This window comes from Nyctereutes procyonoides, unplaced genomic scaffold (assembly GCF_905146905.1).
Source record: "Nyctereutes procyonoides isolate TBG_1078 unplaced genomic scaffold, NYPRO_anot_genome, whole genome shotgun sequence".
Classification (NCBI taxonomy): domain Eukaryota; kingdom Metazoa; phylum Chordata; class Mammalia; order Carnivora; family Canidae; genus Nyctereutes; species Nyctereutes procyonoides.
The window spans coordinates 56,347,968-56,365,848 of record NW_026575140.1 but is presented as its reverse complement, the minus strand read 5'-3'; the positions used below and the strand labels follow the sequence as shown (position 1 = coordinate 56,365,848).

At 52.6% G+C, this 17,881-nt stretch overlaps 2 protein-coding genes across 10 annotated transcripts in view; one reads left to right on the top strand and one right to left on the bottom strand.

Annotated features, from left to right (window-relative positions):
* NDEL1 (nudE neurodevelopment protein 1 like 1) overlaps positions 1–4,516 on the top strand; it is a 47,639-nt gene extending 43,123 nt beyond the window's left edge. For 5 of the 6 annotated variants that reach the window (XM_055305135.1, XM_055305134.1, XM_055305133.1 and 2 more), the window contains one exon: positions 3,286–4,516. In XM_055305135.1, coding sequence (XP_055161110.1) covers positions 3,286–3,379 — 94 coding nt within the window. In that variant the 3' untranslated portion in view covers positions 3,380–4,516. Of the gene's footprint in view, positions 1–142; positions 178–3,285 lie in introns of all 6 variants that reach the window. The other variant, XM_055305137.1, reaches the window with a different exon arrangement.
* A 4,790-nt stretch (positions 4,517–9,306) lies between these two features.
* The window catches only part of MYH10 (myosin heavy chain 10), a 121,698-nt gene continuing 113,123 nt past the window's right edge, over positions 9,307–17,881 (bottom strand). For all 4 annotated transcript variants that reach the window (XM_055305128.1, XM_055305129.1, XM_055305130.1 and 1 more), the window contains exons 36-41: positions 15,819–15,907; positions 14,953–15,076; positions 14,662–14,870; positions 13,163–13,271; positions 11,734–11,906; positions 9,307–10,899 (exon numbers count right to left, since the gene is read on the bottom strand). In XM_055305128.1, coding sequence (XP_055161103.1) covers positions 10,755–10,899; positions 11,734–11,906; positions 13,163–13,271; positions 14,662–14,870; positions 14,953–15,076; positions 15,819–15,907 — 849 coding nt within the window. In that variant the 3' untranslated portion in view covers positions 9,307–10,754. The remainder of the gene's footprint in view (positions 10,900–11,733; positions 11,907–13,162; positions 13,272–14,661; positions 14,871–14,952; positions 15,077–15,818; positions 15,908–17,881) is intronic.

The window sequence follows — 17,881 nt, the reverse complement described above, 5'->3', positions numbered from 1 at the left end:
CATCAAGTATCCCTTACCCTGATTCTGTAAGCCAGTGTGATTTTGTTTGGGCTGTGTGTACGTGGGCATAGACTGATTGTAGGGCATGCTGTGAAAATAGTGCTTATATTACTGTTTAATGTCTTTTCCTTTTTTTTATTAGGCAAGAAAAAGTCATATTTCCCACGTTGTTCATGGGTAACTGAATTTATTTGCTGTGCTCTTTTTCCTTCTTTCTCAATGATGGTGTGTGGTATAAGACGCATTAACAAACTGGTTTTACTAACTGCATGGGGCTGACTCTGCTTTAACCAACTTACAGCCCAGCCCGTGAGTGAGTTTTCAAGCTCCTGTCTGACCTGACTGTACACCATTATTACTGGTTCAGCTGTGCAAAACGGAAGGAATTCATGGTGTAGGGGTCCTGGGGTGGTTGTGACTAGCAGGCCTGGTGGTGCTCCTGACACGGGGTCGGAGCTGTAGTGATGCTGCGAGGAGTCTGGGCATGATGAGGGTCAGGTGCCACTGTCGGGCCCCGGGATCACATTTGACTTGACTCCAGGGGAGAGCAGGGTTCTTCCTGTTGCCCAGTCTTCTGTTTTCTCAAAGCAGGCACCAGTGGGTCATGGAGCCTTGCTGCCTGGGAACTCTCCCCTGCTTGCTCCTGTACAGGGATGATAGATGGTGACGTGTCTACCTTTTCAGGAACATACATTTCAGTCTACGGAGCTGCTGGAGCTTGCCTGAGCCTCCACTCTCCCGTCTCGCTAGGGTGGCGAATCGGGAGTGTGTCTGCTGGTACTCCCGCGTCCGCTCTGGCCTTCTCTCATCCTGTCCTTCCTGCGTTCTCGGGTATACCTGCCCTTGCTGCTAGGATGGGTTTGGCCTGGTGCTCTGTCTCTGTCATGTTAGATGTGTTCTGCTGACTGGCTCTGTCCCACTCCTCACTTCTGTTGCTGTTTTACAGCTGCCCCTGGCCCCTGTTCTTAGCTAGATTGTCTATTTTTCAGACTCTCGAGGTAGATTGAGCTAGATTTTGGTGGTATGACCATGACATTTCATAGCTTCTGGAACCTTTTTTGTATAGCTGATTCCCAGATTGCTTCTCCATCCTTGCGTGCTCACTCTGCGTTCAGTCCTGTGTTGTTCACTGGGACATTCCCCTGCGGCTCTTTTGCTGCTTCCCGAAACCCAGTGTGGTGAGTGTAGAGGCTTTGGTCCTCTTGGAACCCCTCCCCCATTGCACAGCTTTGCAGTCAGAGGAAGGGACCTCACCAGACTGCTGCTCCCACCCGTAGGGTCAACCTTTTTCTTTGGCCGTTTACTTCCCATTCCTCAACTCAGGGGATGGGTGCTAGGTGCATGACCCTGGCAGGTGGTTATTCTGTGCTCCACTGGACAGTCACATCAAGAATTCTAACTTCTGTCCACAGAAGGGAAATTGCCTTTCGAGTGTCCTGTTCTCCTTTTCTTTGCTTGTGTGCTCTGCTGCTTTTTCCCATTAGAGTGGACCAGGAGAGTTCTTGTTTGCTGAGGGCTCTCAGGTGTCTGCTGGCAAGGAGGAGCCAGGGAAAGGAGAATGTGGCCCCGGCATCCACTGACACGTTCAGGGGGTGACCTCGGGCTGGACCTCTGCTTGCTTTGGTTTCTTTAGCGGTAGAACAATAGGGATAAACTTGATATTTTTTAAGGTCCATTTAGCTTGAAAATGTGGGAATGCCAGCCCTGGAACTACTGCATGTGGGGCTGTTCTTGTGGGGCTTTTTGCATGCCCCTGTGGAGCAGGTGCTAGGTTCTTCTTGGTGCCCGGTGGGGCTTGTCCTGCATGCTGCCATGCTCTCAGGAGCAGGCAATATGATGTTCCCGTGTTTAAATCTGAGGCCGCGAGGCCTGCCTTGTTTCCACTGAGGTTCTCGGACCAGCCAGACAAGTGGCAGGTGGGGCTTATCCTGTGAAGGCTGCAGGGGCATGTGGGGTATTGCCCCCAGCCCAAGAAGGGGTGCATCACTGAGGGGGACAGGTGTGCGGCAGGGAGAGGTTATGGGCCTTGGAGCCCCTCCTGTTGCTTTTGGCCTGGGTGGGGGGTGACTCGCCTTCCAATCAACATCTACACTCTTTGTTCAAAGTAGTCAGGGGTTATCTGTCTCTCTGCATGTCTGTTCTCTGAGATTGCACTTCCTTCTGCAGTCTGTGAAGCAGTTATCTTTGCAGGAAATGTGTCTGCCCCCCCCACCCCGCCCTTTTTTTTTTTTTTTTTTAAGAGAACCTCTCTCCTGAGCCTGTATTCAGGTCCCTGGACTCCTCCCGGGGAGCAGGTGGGAGGACAGCGATGGCTTGTGTGGTGCAGTGCAGCCCTACAGTTGGCTGCACCTCCCAAATTGGTGTGGGGCAAATCTTCCCGGGAAGGGTTTATGTGTGAAAGGGCTGAAGTGGCTTCGTGAGAGAGGTTCTAGACCTGCACTCAGTCCCTCGCTGCTTCCCTTGGTGGCTGTGTAGGTGGAGGACGGGGTGGGGCCGAGGGCGGGGGGGCAGGGCACTCACCCCTCTATTTGGCGTTGTTTGCCAGACAATTTAACAGTTATTTTTCTCCTCTTTATTAAGATATTCATGTACGTTGTAGATTTGGAAAACAATAAAGTGGGAAATAGTAAACAAAATTTACCCACTCCCCAGATGGAAAAGTAACCGTTGTTAAATTTTCTGTCTGTAACATGATTTTCTGTACATATATGTGTGTCCGTGTAGCTCCCTACATTTGTAGATTTAGCTACAGAGGAGTGATGTCCATATAAGAGGTTGTAGTTTAGAATCTAGAATGTATACCATTTAATTTTTTTCTTTCACATCATTGAACCATATAGTTTGGTGACCTGCTGCTTTTTTTGAACTAGCATTGATTGCATTCTGAGTATTTTCCCATGCTGTTAAAGAACTCGAATTTGTTTTTAATGGCTGCATAATACTCCTCATTTAATTGTATCATTGATCTAGCTAATTCCCTACTGGCAGACATTTAGACCAGCTCTGGGGGGCAAAGTCAGGGCTGTGTGGCAGTGGCTGGCAGGATGAAGTCATCGAGAAGGGAGCACGTGATCGTGTTGCTCTTGGACCTCAGATTTCTCAGGTCTCTGTCCAAATGATGCTTTCCAGGCAGCCACTCTACCATGGGCCAGGAAGAGGAGTAGTTACAGAGAGCAAGTGCATTTCTTGTTGTGAGTCGAGTGATGTTAAATGACCGTTTCTCTCTCTCTCTCTCTCTCTTTTTTCTCCCTTCCCTTCCCCTCTCTGGTCCGGTCACCCCCACAGGGCAGTAAATGGCTTTGACCCAGTGCCTCCTCCTCCTGGTCTGGGCTCCTCACGGCCGTCGTCAGCACCGGGTATGCTGCCTCTCAGTGTGTGAGTGCCCGGCCTCCAGGTGGGGGCGCCTGCCCTCCTCCAACAGCCCAGGACGCCCACGCCTCACCCCTCGGTGCCTGGGCCCAGCCTGGGCCCCTGCGTCTGCCTCCCCATGGCCGGCAGAGGGCAGGCTGCATGCAGTGGCGGCTGCCGGGCCCTGTCCAGCCCCAGGACTGCGCGATATCAATGCTGGCTCTTTTCTCTTCTCGCCGTGGTGCCGTTGGTTTCACATGATTGCACTTTTGTGGGTCACAAGGTGATACGTACGTGTATTCCTTGGTCACTGGATGCAGAAGTACCCATTCATCACACCTGCCTCATAGCTCCCACCCTGCTGTACTGATAGGATTTAGTTGTGTTTAAGACATTGCAGATCTTCTAGAAGTTCTCCCCCAGATCAGGTCAACATGTGCCCTCTTCCCGAGCTCCCACCCAGGCATCTCCAGTGCTCACGATCATGTGTCCCCAGCTCCACTCTTCCCAGTTTGGCCTGTTGCTGGCACAGAGTCAGGAAGGTCACTGAATTAGGGAACATTTTCTGCACCTTCTGATTTTACTTTAGCAGTTATCATTCCATAGACTTGCCTCCCAGAGCAGCGAGATGCCCATCTGGACCCCAGGTAGCAGGAGCCGCTGAGGCCAGGGCACACACGGCACTGGGCCTCCTCCTCCACGTGCCTCCACATGGGGTGCAGGGGCCGCCACCTCGCCAGCTTTCTGGTCCTTCAGTTAAGTGACATCTTTCAGAGCGTTTTGTTTTGCCTTCGGAGGGCCTGTCCAGTTGTGTTAGGAAGGGTCAAGTGGCCTGAGTCAGGCTGGCAGGCGCCGGCTCCTGGGAGGCAGACCGGCCATACGTGGTTGTTTTTGTGTGTCCTTCGATTACTCTCATGCTGCATTTACTGTTTACATTTGTTTTATTGTACATAGGTTTGTAAACATTATTGCCTAAGATATTTGTATATAACTTGGGCTTTGTAGCTTTTATTTATTCAGAATTCATATGGCATGTTCATGACTGATGGTGTCCTACTCTGGGCAGCTGTATAGGATCATCATGTGGTTAAAAGAGAAAAAAAGAAAATACTTCCCCTCAAAAAAATCTTTTAATGTGGAGACAATAAATTTCACAGAAAACAAAGGATGGAGGGTTGCTTTATTGGGTTTCTGCCAGCCCGAGTGAGAAGACTCGGGAGTTCCAAAGCCGGGTTCAGACCTGCTGCTTCTGCTCTGACACAGGCATGTGGATGGACAGTAGCCACAGACTGAGGCAAAGAAAAGTCCAGCGGCTTCTCAAGGTGTCTGGTGCCCCTAGCCAGTATTCTCATGCTGACCCCTCGTGCTGGTTTCTGCTCGCAGCTGTGATTTCCAAGAGTGCCCTGAGAATGGTCCGGCCTTGTGTGACAGTTTGGGAGGAGGGACTGGGACGTTGAGGGAGGCTGTGTGCTAGGTTGTCGATTCAGGAGCCAGTCGGCCTGCTGCACTGCCTTTCATGACACGTGTCCGTGTTCTGGGAGTGGGAGTTACCTGGGTCTGGGCTCCTCTCCTCTTTCCTAAAAATGGAGGCCCAGTGAGGAGGCATCCTTGTCGGTCATTTTCCTGTGACCTAGAGCATCTCTGAAACCTGCTCCTATGACTATTCCAGATGAGACCTAAGGTGAATATGGTAGCTCTTTTTCAGTTTTTTTTTAAATTTTTATTTACTTATGATAGTCACAGAGAGAGAGAGAGAGAGAGAGAGGCAGAGACACAGGCAGAGGGAGAAGCAGGCTCCATGCACCGGGAGCCCGACGTGGGATTCGATCCCGGGTCTCCAGGATCGCGCCCTGGGCCAAAGGCAGGCGCCATACCGCTGCGCCACCCAGGGATCCTGCTCTTTTTCAGTTTTAAGGGAGAGCACTAACCTTGAGTGACTATTAACATCGTGGATTTCCTTAAAAGGATAGTTCTGAGAACAGAACACAGCTTTTTAGTGCTGGTGTCTGCGGACTGAGTGGGGTTTGTGCCACGTGAGCTTAGGATTTGGAGTCCCGTGTCATCCTGTGGTGCTTCTGTCTGCCGGGGCCCACAGGAGTTCTGTTAGGGTTTCCTGTCAGCTCGAAGTCTTCCCCGAGGGAAATGAGGGGATCAGATTTACTGCCCCCATCCTGCCTGGGTCATGATTGTGGGTAGGAGGCCTGGGCAGTCATGGGTTCCCTGGCAGGTACTTGGACTGCAGTCCCTTGAGAGAGCTCTGAATGAGCTCAGAGCCCCACTGCTTCCTGTAAGTGGACGATGGAGTTAGGAAACACTTTCATTTCAAAAAATAATGATTGCTTTATCTAGGGGAAAAAAATCAAATTCCACTGTCACCTAGAATTTAGGGGAATAGGTACACTTTGGTGTCACCAAATTATCCTGTAGGTCTGTGGTCCGTGTTACAATGTGACACGCTATGAAAACTCTTCTCTTTTCTCCTTTTGGGAAACTTGCCCACGGTAGTAAGAGCAAATAAAATAATCTCGATAGCAAATAACATGAATGTCTCATGGCTGGGGAATGGTCAGGATGACTTATCCACAGGGCCATTGTGTGCAGATATGCCAATATATGGGAATGGAAGTGGCTATTGGGAAATAGTGGACACAGATGAATGGCTTTATTTTTAGAGATTTTATTTATTTATGAGAGACAGAGAGATAGGCAGAAACACAGGCAGAGGGAGAAGGAGGCTCCCTGTGGGGAGCCCGATGTGGGACTCGATCTCAGGATCCCAGAATCACGCCCTGAGCCGAGGGCAGATGCTCCACCACTGAGCCACCCAGGCATCCTGATGAATGGCTTTATTAAAAAAAAGGAAAAAAAAAAGATGCAAATGTTTTGTGAGTCCTCTAAATTTTTCTATAAAGTTGCCCAGATTCGGGATCCCCGGGTGGCACAGCTGTTTGGCGCCTGCCTTTGGCCCAGGGCGTGATCCTGGGGACTCGGGATTGAATCCCACGTCGGGCTCCCGGTGCATGGAGCCTGCTTCTCCCTCTGCCTGTGTCTCTGCCTCTCTCCCTCTCTGTGTGACTATCATAAGTAAATAAAAATTTAAAGTTGCCCAGATTCATTTTTTTTTTCCAAATTCACTTTTTAAAATGGAAGTAATGAAATTGGTTTTCCTGGATTGTCCAAATTGGCCTGAAGACCTGGGGTGAGAAGCTTGGAGATTTCAGCCAGTAGCACAGGGCAGGGGCTCTCTGACCTGGGTGACCAGCTATCACCCTTGAGGATGTTAAAAATATGGGTCCTCCCAGGCTCTGCTCCTGTACCGGCCTAGTGAGGGGCAAATTTGCTACAATCCCAGACCCAGCACTTAGGAGGCACACCTTTATTTGGTGAACCATTAAGGAAAATGTGCCAGTCAGAACCATGGAAACGCTCATTTATAAACTTTTTATATTTACCGAAAGAGCTTTACTTAGGCTTTAGACAGATTTTCATATCGCACTTCATAATTAAAAAGTAAAATGTAAGAGATATTCCTAAAACTTTGCATTGTGATTTGGTGTTCTGAACGGTTTTGGACAGGTTGTCTCTGTTTTCCCAAACTGTTCTTTGTGCTGTGGTGAGCGCTTGGGGACGCAGTACTTCTGGAAAGCGTATTCTGCTGTTGGCTCCAGAAATTTCCTCCCACGCTGCTGATAATCATTCTGCAAGAACTGATGGGCTCTCTCGACCTTACCAGGAGGAGCCCGGCCGTGGCAACCATGGCACAGTGGCCCCCCACTGATGGTGGTTGTGGGAAGCCTGAGATTTTACATATGTGAGAACATGGGCATCTTAGAACCTACGCGGTGTGGTGCTTGGAGGGACGGAGTGCTGTTTCCATCAGACCTGCTGTGTCATAGTCTGTGCCACATGACATCACTAAATGAGGTCTGGTGACATCCAGGCAGCAGGGCAGAGCCATTAGGCTCCTTTGGAAAAATAGATCTCGCTGGCATTAACTAATCAAACGTGAATTCTAGTTGTAGTAAAGGTGGAAGGACGTGTTCACACTCTTTTGCATAATTACAGCTACTGTGGTCTTTGGCATCATCGTGTCCATATATCCTGAGTGTTTCATACTCGATTTCCAACAAGGAGACGTGTCCCATGATTTGCCAGGTTCCCAAAGGCCAGCTGGCTGCACCAGGAAATGGGAGTGCCCTGCCTGGTCCTTGCAGCCGGCACAGGGCACAGCACCCCAGCACATTTGGGAAGGCTCCTGGTGTGGACGTTGCCCTCACAGAGTGACAAGGAAGCCTGTGTGGATAGGGGCTCCCCTCGAGTCTCAGCTGTGGGCTTTCTGTCTTGCCTGGAACCCGGGGAGAGAAGTCAGCCTCTCCACTTTCCTAAAGGTTCCATCCTGTGGCCTGTTGCAGCATGGCTTTTGTCAGGTTCCACCCAGACAGGACACGGTGTTTCCTGGAGTGTGACAGACGTGAGCGCTTTAATTCCCAGGTCTTGACACGGACCTGTGTCCTGGCAACACTGGCTTCAGGAGGCAGGGCCACAGGTCAGACCCAGAGACATAGGGAGGGCCGGCTGGGAGGTGGCTTGGCTGTCTGGTTCATACTTCATCTAAGGTGGAGTTTCCAGGGATGGGTTAGATTGGTGACGGTAAGGGACTGTGACGGCTCTGGTCTGATGTCTGGGCTCCAGAAGTATACCTTCTGGCCAGCCCGGCTAGGAATGGGTGTGTTTTCCTCAGTAAAGCAAATGAAGATGATCCCTGGGACATCTGCTGTGATGTGGTGGGGACAGACAGGGCATTTCGTGTGGGCAGCAGAGTGAACACCCCCGCAGAGCCTCAATGCATCTCTGCTCCATCTCAACAAGCACAGGGCCTGAAGTCTTCCTGACGACGAGCCGTACTGCCGCTGGGTGGCAACCCGCTGGCTTCTCTGAGTCTCCAATGCACTGGGAGCCCAGCTCCCATAAACCCTCTTCCTGGGGCTCTCAGGGTCCAACAAAGGCTTTATGAACTGCCTTTCCCTGGACCACGAAGCAGTGGTTTGTCACGTGAAGTGAGGTTCCTTCTGGTTAGCATCTCTGTAGAAACAGGAACTGGGACAAGTCCATGCAGATCATGTTTCTCCGAACTAGGCTGGCACAAGACAGCTAAGCTGGAGGCAGACAGTGCTGGCGTTAACACCCCCTAAACTAGCCAACAGGGAGGAACTCTTACTTTCTGAGGGAAGCCAGACACACCTGCGTAAGACCCTGGATACAAGGGTGAGGACACGCGAGAGGGCATCCTGCACTTTTGCCTGTGTTTTTCACATCCCCACCACGGCCAAGCAGCATGGCCAAGCAATACCAGCCTGGCCTGAGAACATCATGGAATATTGAAAACAACAAAAATCCACATTCTCTGTGGGATCGTATGTTGTCCTAGTGTTTCATTCCAGACTATCTGAATTGGCCCACACTGGAGAGGCCGCTCTAGGATCTCCCTGAATCCTCCCCCAAGCATCTTCTGCATGCATCCTGCCCGAGAGCATAGTCTGAAACAAAACACGCTGATCTAGTAATGAGCTGCGCTGGTCCATGACCAGAACCCTCCTGAAGGGTTCATCCTGCAGCCCTAAATGGCTCCCTTGTCCACTAACGGCTGGGTGTCCGGCCCCAGTGGCCCTGTCCTTCCCCTACACATCTGCATGCTGAGGCCACTGCGAGAACAGGACTTGGAGCCAAGACCGCCCAGAGAGCTAGCCTGTGTCTGCCAGATTCTGGGACCACAGCGCCCTCAGCAATCGTGGGCCTGGCCTCTGCATTTTTAAGTCTGTGGGGTGCCCAGCCTCCAATCAGATCACAGAAGAGAAGGTGAGAAGATAGATGCCACATTCACGTGATTATTCTTGTTTATTGAGGTCTGTTTATTTTCAACGGGTGCTTTTTCCTCTGAGTAAACAGAGCAGGCGTAAATATCTATAATGAATAAATTTATTGTCTTACAAAAATCATTGTCTAGAAATATGGGAATACAAGAAAAAAGATATTTGCAGTCAGGTGTCTGGTGGTCAACAGCCAGTACAATTCATAAAGGGGGAAAACCAAAGATTCCAAACCCACATGACAAATTCTTCCTAACAGGTGTTAAAGCTTTTAACCCAAAAGGTTTGTTTTTCAAGCACGTTGCAGAGGATCAAGGATTTATAATTAACACTGATTCATTGTCACTGAATGTTTATAATACCACTTCGACTAGAGAGGTACATGATATGAAGCACAGTTGAATTGTTACAGAGGCAAATAATATATTTAACATTGTCTTAGTACTGTAGTGTCTAAGGCACTTTCTGTAATGTCAGTTTGCTTAACTATCAACCAAAAACAGAATGCTAAATGTTCACTGTAACACTGTCCAAAGGGAAGGAGAAATGAAAAAGGATTCACATCCACTGGCATATCAACATTCAGGCAGATGGCATCTGTTCTGGAGGATCTGTAAACCTCCCGGACAAACTTGGAATAAGTGTGGGACACAAAACCAATATTTTTCCATTTTGGGCTCAAAGCAGTGGCTGAATTTGCAAGGTCAGCATGCGAGCCTGGCTGGAGAGGGAGGGCCCCCTACTGGCCCCGGTGAGTGCCCTGTGGCTGCTTGCTCCTGGGGTGAGGGGGCAGCGTGTTGGCCAAGCCAGACGGCATGGGGTTGGTGTGACGGCTGCCACCTGTGGCCTCGTGGCCGCTGTCCCTTCAGTGCACAGGCCAGCCCTGGCCGGGGACGCTTCACAGGAAGAGATGCGGGGACAACCACCAACTCGAGGGTGGGAGGGGCGCGGGGGCCCCAAGTGGATGCTGCAAACCCACCCCTCATCTTGCCAAAGCCCCCTTCACAGTTTGCTCACTGAAATAGTGTTGATCGTCATTGGAGGAAGGACAGGGAGATGCAAGTGTGGGTCAGGTTCCACAATGTGCTAAGAGACTTGACGTGGCTGAGGAGTCGGGGCCACATCAACACAGAACGAAGTTACCTGTCTGTAGACAGAGCGCATGCAGAGAGAGCGGCCACCATGGGGCTGCCCCAAGAACCCAGCCACCGGTCACGAGGATCTGGAGTTGGTCTGCAAAGGGGTTCTCTTAACGTGGATTATAAAACGGTCTCTCGATGAGTATATGGAAAATAGATGCAAGGAGGAGACTCTGCTGAGTAGGTGTGTGTTCTGTGTGTATATATAGAAAAAGGGGAGCAGTTGTACTTAAATCTGAAGCAGGATACGGTATGTGTGGGCTGGAAAGCCGTAAGACACGGTTGATCTGTCAGCCCAAAGCTTGCCCAGTTCCTAAATGTCGGAGGCCCCCAGGGCAGGCCGGCGCCGGCCGAGTACCTGCATGTCCCGCTGTGTCGCCTCCGCTGGCTTCCTGGGGCTCTACTCCGACTGCGGCGGCTGTGTCTCGTTGACGTCACTGGTCTTACTCTCCGTGTCATCGTCTGACAGCTCCAGGGAGGCTCCCTCGATGTGTAGCTGGCGCCGGCCCGATCGGCTGGACGAGAAGCTTATGGGGCCACCTCGTCTGGGGGATGGGAAGTGGACACGTGTGGATAAAGTTGGTGATGTGTTCTGCTGTCTAGGGGCCCCCAAACCTGCACCCCTTCCTCAGGACACGACCTGGGGATGGGGGGGTGGGATTCGGGAAGGCCCTGTGTTGCTCCAGTGCCACCTGGCCAGCACACAGCAGACCCCGGGTGGTGCTCAGAGGGCTGGGTGGCTGCGTGCAGGGATGGGATGTGATGGGAACAGGCCGGGCTCTAGGGAGGGCAGATAGTCCTCATTTAGGTTTTGTGGGCCACGTAAGGTCTGTTGCACATTGTTTTGGCTCTTGTACAGCCCTTTGTGAGTGTAAAAAACCCTTCTTAGCTCACTGTGCAGAAAGCAGGGCACTGACACACTTTGACCAACGGGCCACCATCTGCCGACAACTGTGCTAACCTTTCTTGGCGGGGGCGGTGGGTGGCTTTCACTCCCACCTGTCCTGTCCTCCCCCAGTGTGGGAGGAGGGCCAAGGGCACCAGGTGGCACCAGGAGCTGCTGCCCTGCTTTTCCCAGAGGCTGGGACCTCTGCACAGGGATGGGACACCTGGCCCGGCTCTCGGGCCTCCTGCCATCCTGGTGGAGTCTACTCTGCACGGCACAGAAAGGGAGTGGGCCTGGGCCGCCTCTGCTGGAAATCCTGACCGGATAAACGCACAGCGATCCCGGAGCCAGAGGGAAGAACTACGGGGATCTGAGGAATCCTCTGGGCCAAATGCAAAGCGACAAGTGCAGCTGTTTTCACAAAGCTTGGGGCTCTGCAACCCAGCGCCTCTTGTGGGACATCCCCACCCAGACCCCAACCTGGGTCGCTTACCTCAGCCGGTTCTTCAGCGTGCTGACCTCACGGCTCAGGCCCTCGTTGGCCTCCGTGGCATCGTCCAGTTCCCGCTGGAGCTTACGCCGAGATGCGTTGGCACGTGTGGCTTCCTCCTCTGCCTCCTCCAGCTGCCGCTTGAGCTGCTTCATCCTGGCGTTGGCCTTCTCCATCTGGGGGATGAGTCGCACCAGCCGAGTCAGACCAGACGGGAGAATTCGGTGTTGGCATGGCCACATCCCGAGCATGTCCCCGACAAATGTGTATGTGTGTGCATGCGTGCGTGCGCACACACACAAACACACACATGGCGGGGGTGGGGGGTGGATGGTCTGAGGCCTTCTCATCAGCCTGCCAGTCCCAGCACAGCCAGTGTCTACAAAGCAAACTGCTAAAGGAAATCTAATGTCAAATCCTATTTTCACCCTCGTGTTTTCGGTAGGGAAAAAACGTACAATTGAGTAGCTTCACATGAGTGACCTAGGGGATTAAGAGCAGGAACCGATTCCTGCAGAATACAAAAGAGCCAGAGAGGGGAACAGTCTCCCACCCCAGGAGGTGGTACAATTGGTTTTGTACCTCCATTTAGTACGGGTGTTTCGGATGTTACGCTTTGATTCAAGTACAAAGACACCCTGGAAGAGCGAATGCGAGAACTCAGCAATGCAGACGCCGGCCAGCGCCTCGTGGGTCGCTCAACGTCTGTCCAGAGCTGCCCTCAGTGGCGCTATGTCCTGGGGGTGGGATAGGGAGAGCCAAGGGCCTCGGCATTCTCCCCCCCGGCCACGTTCCCTCCCAGCATCTGCAGGGGCCACGTGTCCTCACAGCAGAGTGGGGAGGCCCAGAGGGAGAGCACGGTCCCCCCTAGGCAGCAGGCACTGTGGAACCGGCCATGGCAACCAGTCCCATTAGAGCAGCCCCTTGATGCTCAGACCAGGGTGTGGCTGGGTGCAGACGAGGGAGACCAGGCGGGTCCCGCACACGGGGCCAGTAGCCACCCCTGCCTCCAGCCAGTGCCCAGTGAGTGCCGACGATGCCCAGGACTGTTTTCTGGGCACTTAGGAGAGGGAGTGTCACAGGCAGAGGTGTCCTCCCCCATGGGGCACACATGCTCTGGAGAAAACTGCTAACTGTAAGACTGCGTTCAGGCCTTTGGTCCAGGCTCCCCACTGCCTATGTTGGCTGCCCTGGGAGAGCCCTGAGGGCGGGGGCTGTGTCACAATCATCTCTGTGTCCCCTGCACCCCAGAGTGTCTGCTGAGGACAACGAACAGCACGTTTGCTAGAACACAAGTGTTAACGTTTCAAACAGCATCTTCATGTCGCTAGTCAGATGGTGACACTTGGGCTCATTGTGCATGAGTGTCCTTGCTGAGTAAAGCTGCTCTAGGGCGGGAGGCATCGTCATCCTGCTCTTTCTCCTTCCTTACCTGTTCTTTATACTGATCCGCATGTCGACGCTCATCTTCAACCTGCATGAAGATCTCTTTCAGCTTTTTCTCCGTGCGACGGACTAGTTTGTTGGCGGCTGCTCGTTCCCTATTAAAACGACAAACGTGTTAGTTTTGGCAACTCCAGAAATGACGGTGGAATGGGGAAACTATTTTAGTCTTTTGTCTCTGGAAGAGGACACACGCTGGAATGCCTTCCCAGACCTCTCTGACCACAACAATATAATTAACGTGGCCCAGAAACTCTTCCTTTCTGATGTAACATATCCTAATGCAGGTGGGTAGAAAAAGCGCATTTGTTATTCCTTCACACACAGACGTCGATCGTGTTGGTGGCCTTCTGAAGATCACAGCGACCTGCCCCAGGGGCATCTGGGGGGCTCAGTTGGTGAAGCGCCTGGCTCTTGGTTTTGGCTTACATCATGATCTCAGGGTCCCGGGATCAAGCCCTTCGTTGGGCTCCCTGCTCAGTGGGGAGTCTGCTTCTTCCCCCCCCTGCTCATCCGCTCGGTCTCCTTTACTCTCTCAAATAAAATCTTTTTTTTTTAAAAAAATAAGCTACCTGCCTATATATTCAAATCTTCTGCGGATAAAAACCGTAATCAGTCACTCTCATTACCTAACTTTTTAGCGTGGAAACCCAAACAAACCGATTTGTTAACTGTTTTAGGTTAAAATTCACGGGCTGTTGCAGCTACTAGTGAAACAGAAAAAAAAAAAAAAAAATCTCACACTCCCTGTTTAGTTAAAGCCAAGCAAGTAAGCATGCTTCCTGAAAGGCCCACGCTGGCCGTGCCGAAGAGAAGGAACTTAGTGCCACGGAAAACAGTCTTTTTTGTTCCTTCTCAAATGTTACCAAGAATGGCCAGCCCCTGCAGTTGGCTGGAAAGGGTAGGTCACAATGACTGTGACGGCGAATAAGCCCCATTCTCTGACTGCAGTGGGGTCTGCAGAGTGGGAGACTGAGGAAGTGGGGCCCGGGCGGATGCTGGGGGCCCTGCAATCCTGGGCTGCCCATCGGGAGGGCAAACGTGAAGCTCTGCTCTAACCCAGGGTGGGGTCAGTGGCCTCTAGAGCTGCCTGTGCAGCTCTCCAGATGCTTTACTACAACACAACGGGAAATGCCAAGCAGTCCTTTCCTATGGGAGAAGAAAAGCTGTTTGGTCAAACTGCATTTCCTCTCTGCCAACCAGCTGTAGCATTTCGTGTGATGTCAGCCACTTGGGACATTGACTGGGGAGAGCACCTCTGGCACCCTAGGAGGTAGGGTTAGCCTGCAGGTGAGCCAGCCGTCCCAGAGGGCTCACAACACCTCAGTCTCCTGTTCTGGGTACGTGTGTCCCTGTCGTGGCTTCCCAGGCTAAGGGAGCCCTCGCAGGGCCACGGAGTGTGGGTTGTGTCTGACTCACAGGCTCGGCCCAGACCTGGCTTACAGCAGATGCAGGAAGTTTGTGTTTACGACAGCAAGACCCTCTTACTTGGCTTCCTGCTCCAGCTGCTCCTCCAGCTGCCCAATCTTGGCTTCCAGGGCGGAGATGGTGGCCTTGAACTTGGACTTGACGGCGCCCTCCAGTTCCTGCAGCTTGGCCTTCAGCTCCTTGTTCTGCCGCTCTAGCTGCTGGCGTGCATTGTCGCTCTTCTGGGCGGCACTGCGCTCAGCCGCGAGCTCGGCGTTCAGCGTGTCCACCTGGAGAGGAGAGCCGGATTTAGTCACTCGGGCCAGCGGGCACCACAGCCCTTCCCAGGCGACAGGCCGCTGTGCGGGCCACCTGCAGCGTGGTCTTGCGGAAGCGGTCGTTGAGCAGCTCCATGTTGCTCTGCTCCTCTTCCAGCTCCTCCTCCAGCTGTGCGATCCGTGCCTCCAGACGCCGCTTCTCATCCAGCAGCGCAGACCTGGCCGGGGCAGGAAGAGAGGGAGATGGCTCAACACCGGGTCTGCCCGGCCTGGGGGTTGGGGGTGGGGTGGGGGATGCAGGGGGGCTGCTCCACACCAGCATCATTCTTGATTGTTGACTTTCCCCCCGCTCCCGTCCCCCAGCCCGTCAGCAAGTCCTGGTGATGACACTTCCAAGCCTCCCATGCTAGTGAGGGCCCTGTCACTTTGCGCTGGACCACCTCGGTCCCCTTCCAGCTCGCCTCCCTGCTGCGCTCCATCTGCCCTCTGCAGCCAGCGGCCATGGTGACCTTCCACAAGGGCAAAGTGACCCCAGTACGCCCTAGCTTAGATTCCACTGGGTTTCCAGCGCACTGAGATAAAACCTCAGCCCTCATCCAGGCTACACAAGGGATGTTGGTCTTAAGGGATCTGCTTGCCAAACCGAATGACCTGGAGGGTGAAGACTTAACTAGGTTAGTTTCAGGTGTATTTCCTTCCCGCCTAGTGTGGGAATGACTGACCCGCGGGGGTGTGACCTACTGGGTTGTGCTCAAGGCAGTTTGGAAGCTCAGCATCCTCTTTGCCCAGACTTGGAACAGAGGAGCAGACCAACCTGACTTCCAGATGTCTGATCGCCTGGCCCTCCCCGGGGGCGGTGGGCATGCCCCAAGGGGGACAGACCACAGGTGCCCAAGAGGACAGATGGGACTGTTCCAGGTCTCTAGCCCGCCCCGGCCCACTGGCTGCCGGGAGACTCACTTGCCAGAGGCGCTGTTGGCGATCTCGTCAGCCAGCTCATCTCTCTCCTGCTCGGCGTGGCGGCGCGCTCGCTCAGATGAGGCCAGTTCCTAAGGAAGACGAGACGGGATTGAAGCTCTGGTGAAGCATCTACTCCATGGTGAGGTCTAACCTTGCCCTGCTGGCTGCAGCCTCCGTGGATCCAGCTCACTCTGTGCCTCAAGCTGCTGTTAGATTTGAGAAACGAAGCCGGCCAGCCAGGCAGTGTGCTCTTGTCAACATCCTATGAAAGACTGACCCCAGAGGGGAGTCCTGGTCTGTATAAGCGCTTTGCTGTCACTTCCAATTTAAGAGCTCTATTCCTGCCCTCCTGAGAAAGCTGGGGTTTCTTAATCACAGACTGAGCATGAACTTTATTCAAACCCAGAACTAGACCAGCTCATGGTCTTGGCATGACTCTGTCACATACATGGATACACCGGTCATACAGTTTGGAGGAAGGACACTAGTTAGACCAGAAACATCAAAGGCCCCAGGAAACCGGGCCATTGTGCGGCACAGTCAGGATCACAGCGCCTGTGAGGAGGAGGGGGGCGAGTGTGAGGCCTCGGGCTTTGCGGTGAGCAGGGCCACCTCCTGAAAGGGCATGGAGGGGGTGCAGGACACACGGTTCTGCACCTGCCAGTTCTGCAGGAAGAATGGCCCTGTGGCAGCCCTTCCATGGATTTGTTTGGAAAGAGGACCTGCCCCAGGAAGTAGCCAGGGCACATTTCTCACCACCCATGGGTAAAGGCAGAGCTACTCTCAGGATGTGAGAGCCGCACCATTTCCCTGAGTGTATGGATGAAGTGGCTTGCCAAGTCTAAGGCTGGTCGACAGTGGAGAGTCGGGGTCCTGACACCTCCCTATCCGGTGCCTCTTCCCCTGCAGCTGGCCCTCCCAAAAGATCTCTATTTGACAAGGGCACAGCTTTAAGATGCCTGTGGGGCAGGGCTGCATAAAAAGGATTTCACCTGTGTGCATGGCATGCAGGTTACATTAGTGCCCAGGATGTAGGCCAAAGGCCCTTGCACGTGGGACAGAGTGAGCCTGACTGTGAGGGCAGCTGGTAGGATGCTCTGGGCCTGACCCAAGGGCCTTAGGTGCTCCATCCTCCCGGGCCTAGCAAGGCGCCCTTCCTGTCCACCTGCTGGGTGCGCTGCAGACAAGAGAGAGGGGAGGAGCCTGGGGCCTGTGAGCTGAAGGACAAAGGGGTCTGGGGGGAGAGAGAGAGAGAGAAAAAGAGAGAGAGGTGGAGGGAAGGGTGGGGCTTGCTTTCTCTGTGGGATGGCTTCTCCTTCTTGCAGCAAACCCCTGTCTGAAGGCCTGGAATACACACTCTCTGAAGAGGCTGCGCTGCTGCTGGGCTTGGGTACGGAGGCAGAGCCTCAGGGCCCCGTCCCCTGTGTGTGTAGCCCTGTCAGCTCTATCATGAGCATCTACTTTTGCTGAGTAATGCATATTCTTTTAAGCACTTGGAGCATTTTTAAAGATGGACCACATGCTAGGCCCTAACGCTGCTCTGCTCTCAATATTCTTAGCCATGATGCAATAAAACGGAAACCAGCTATGAAAAGCAAAAAACAAAACCAAACAAAAAACAAAACCAAAAGTCACATATTGGAAGCTTATACCACACTTTTAGACTATTCATGGAATAAAGAAGAAACCATTATTGAAATTAGAAAAATTTAGAACTAGGGGCACCTGGGTGGTTCAGTTGGTTGAGCAGTTGAGTGGGTGATCTCAGGGTCATGGGATCGAGTCCCACATCAGGCTCTGTACTCAGTGAGGAGTCTGCTTCAGATTCTCTCCCTCTGCCCCATCCACCTCTCACATACTCTCTAAAATAAATCTTTTTTAAAAATTTGAAAGATGGCAATGAGAGCACAGATTTTTGCAGGACACAGTGAACACAGGAGAGGAATTTCCAGTGTTCTAGGAGAATGAGACGAGAAAAGCCTAAAAATTAATGTGTGCAACTCAAGAAGTCAGAAAAAAAAGATTCAAAGGAAATAAAGACAAGAAGTGAAAAAAAAAAATCA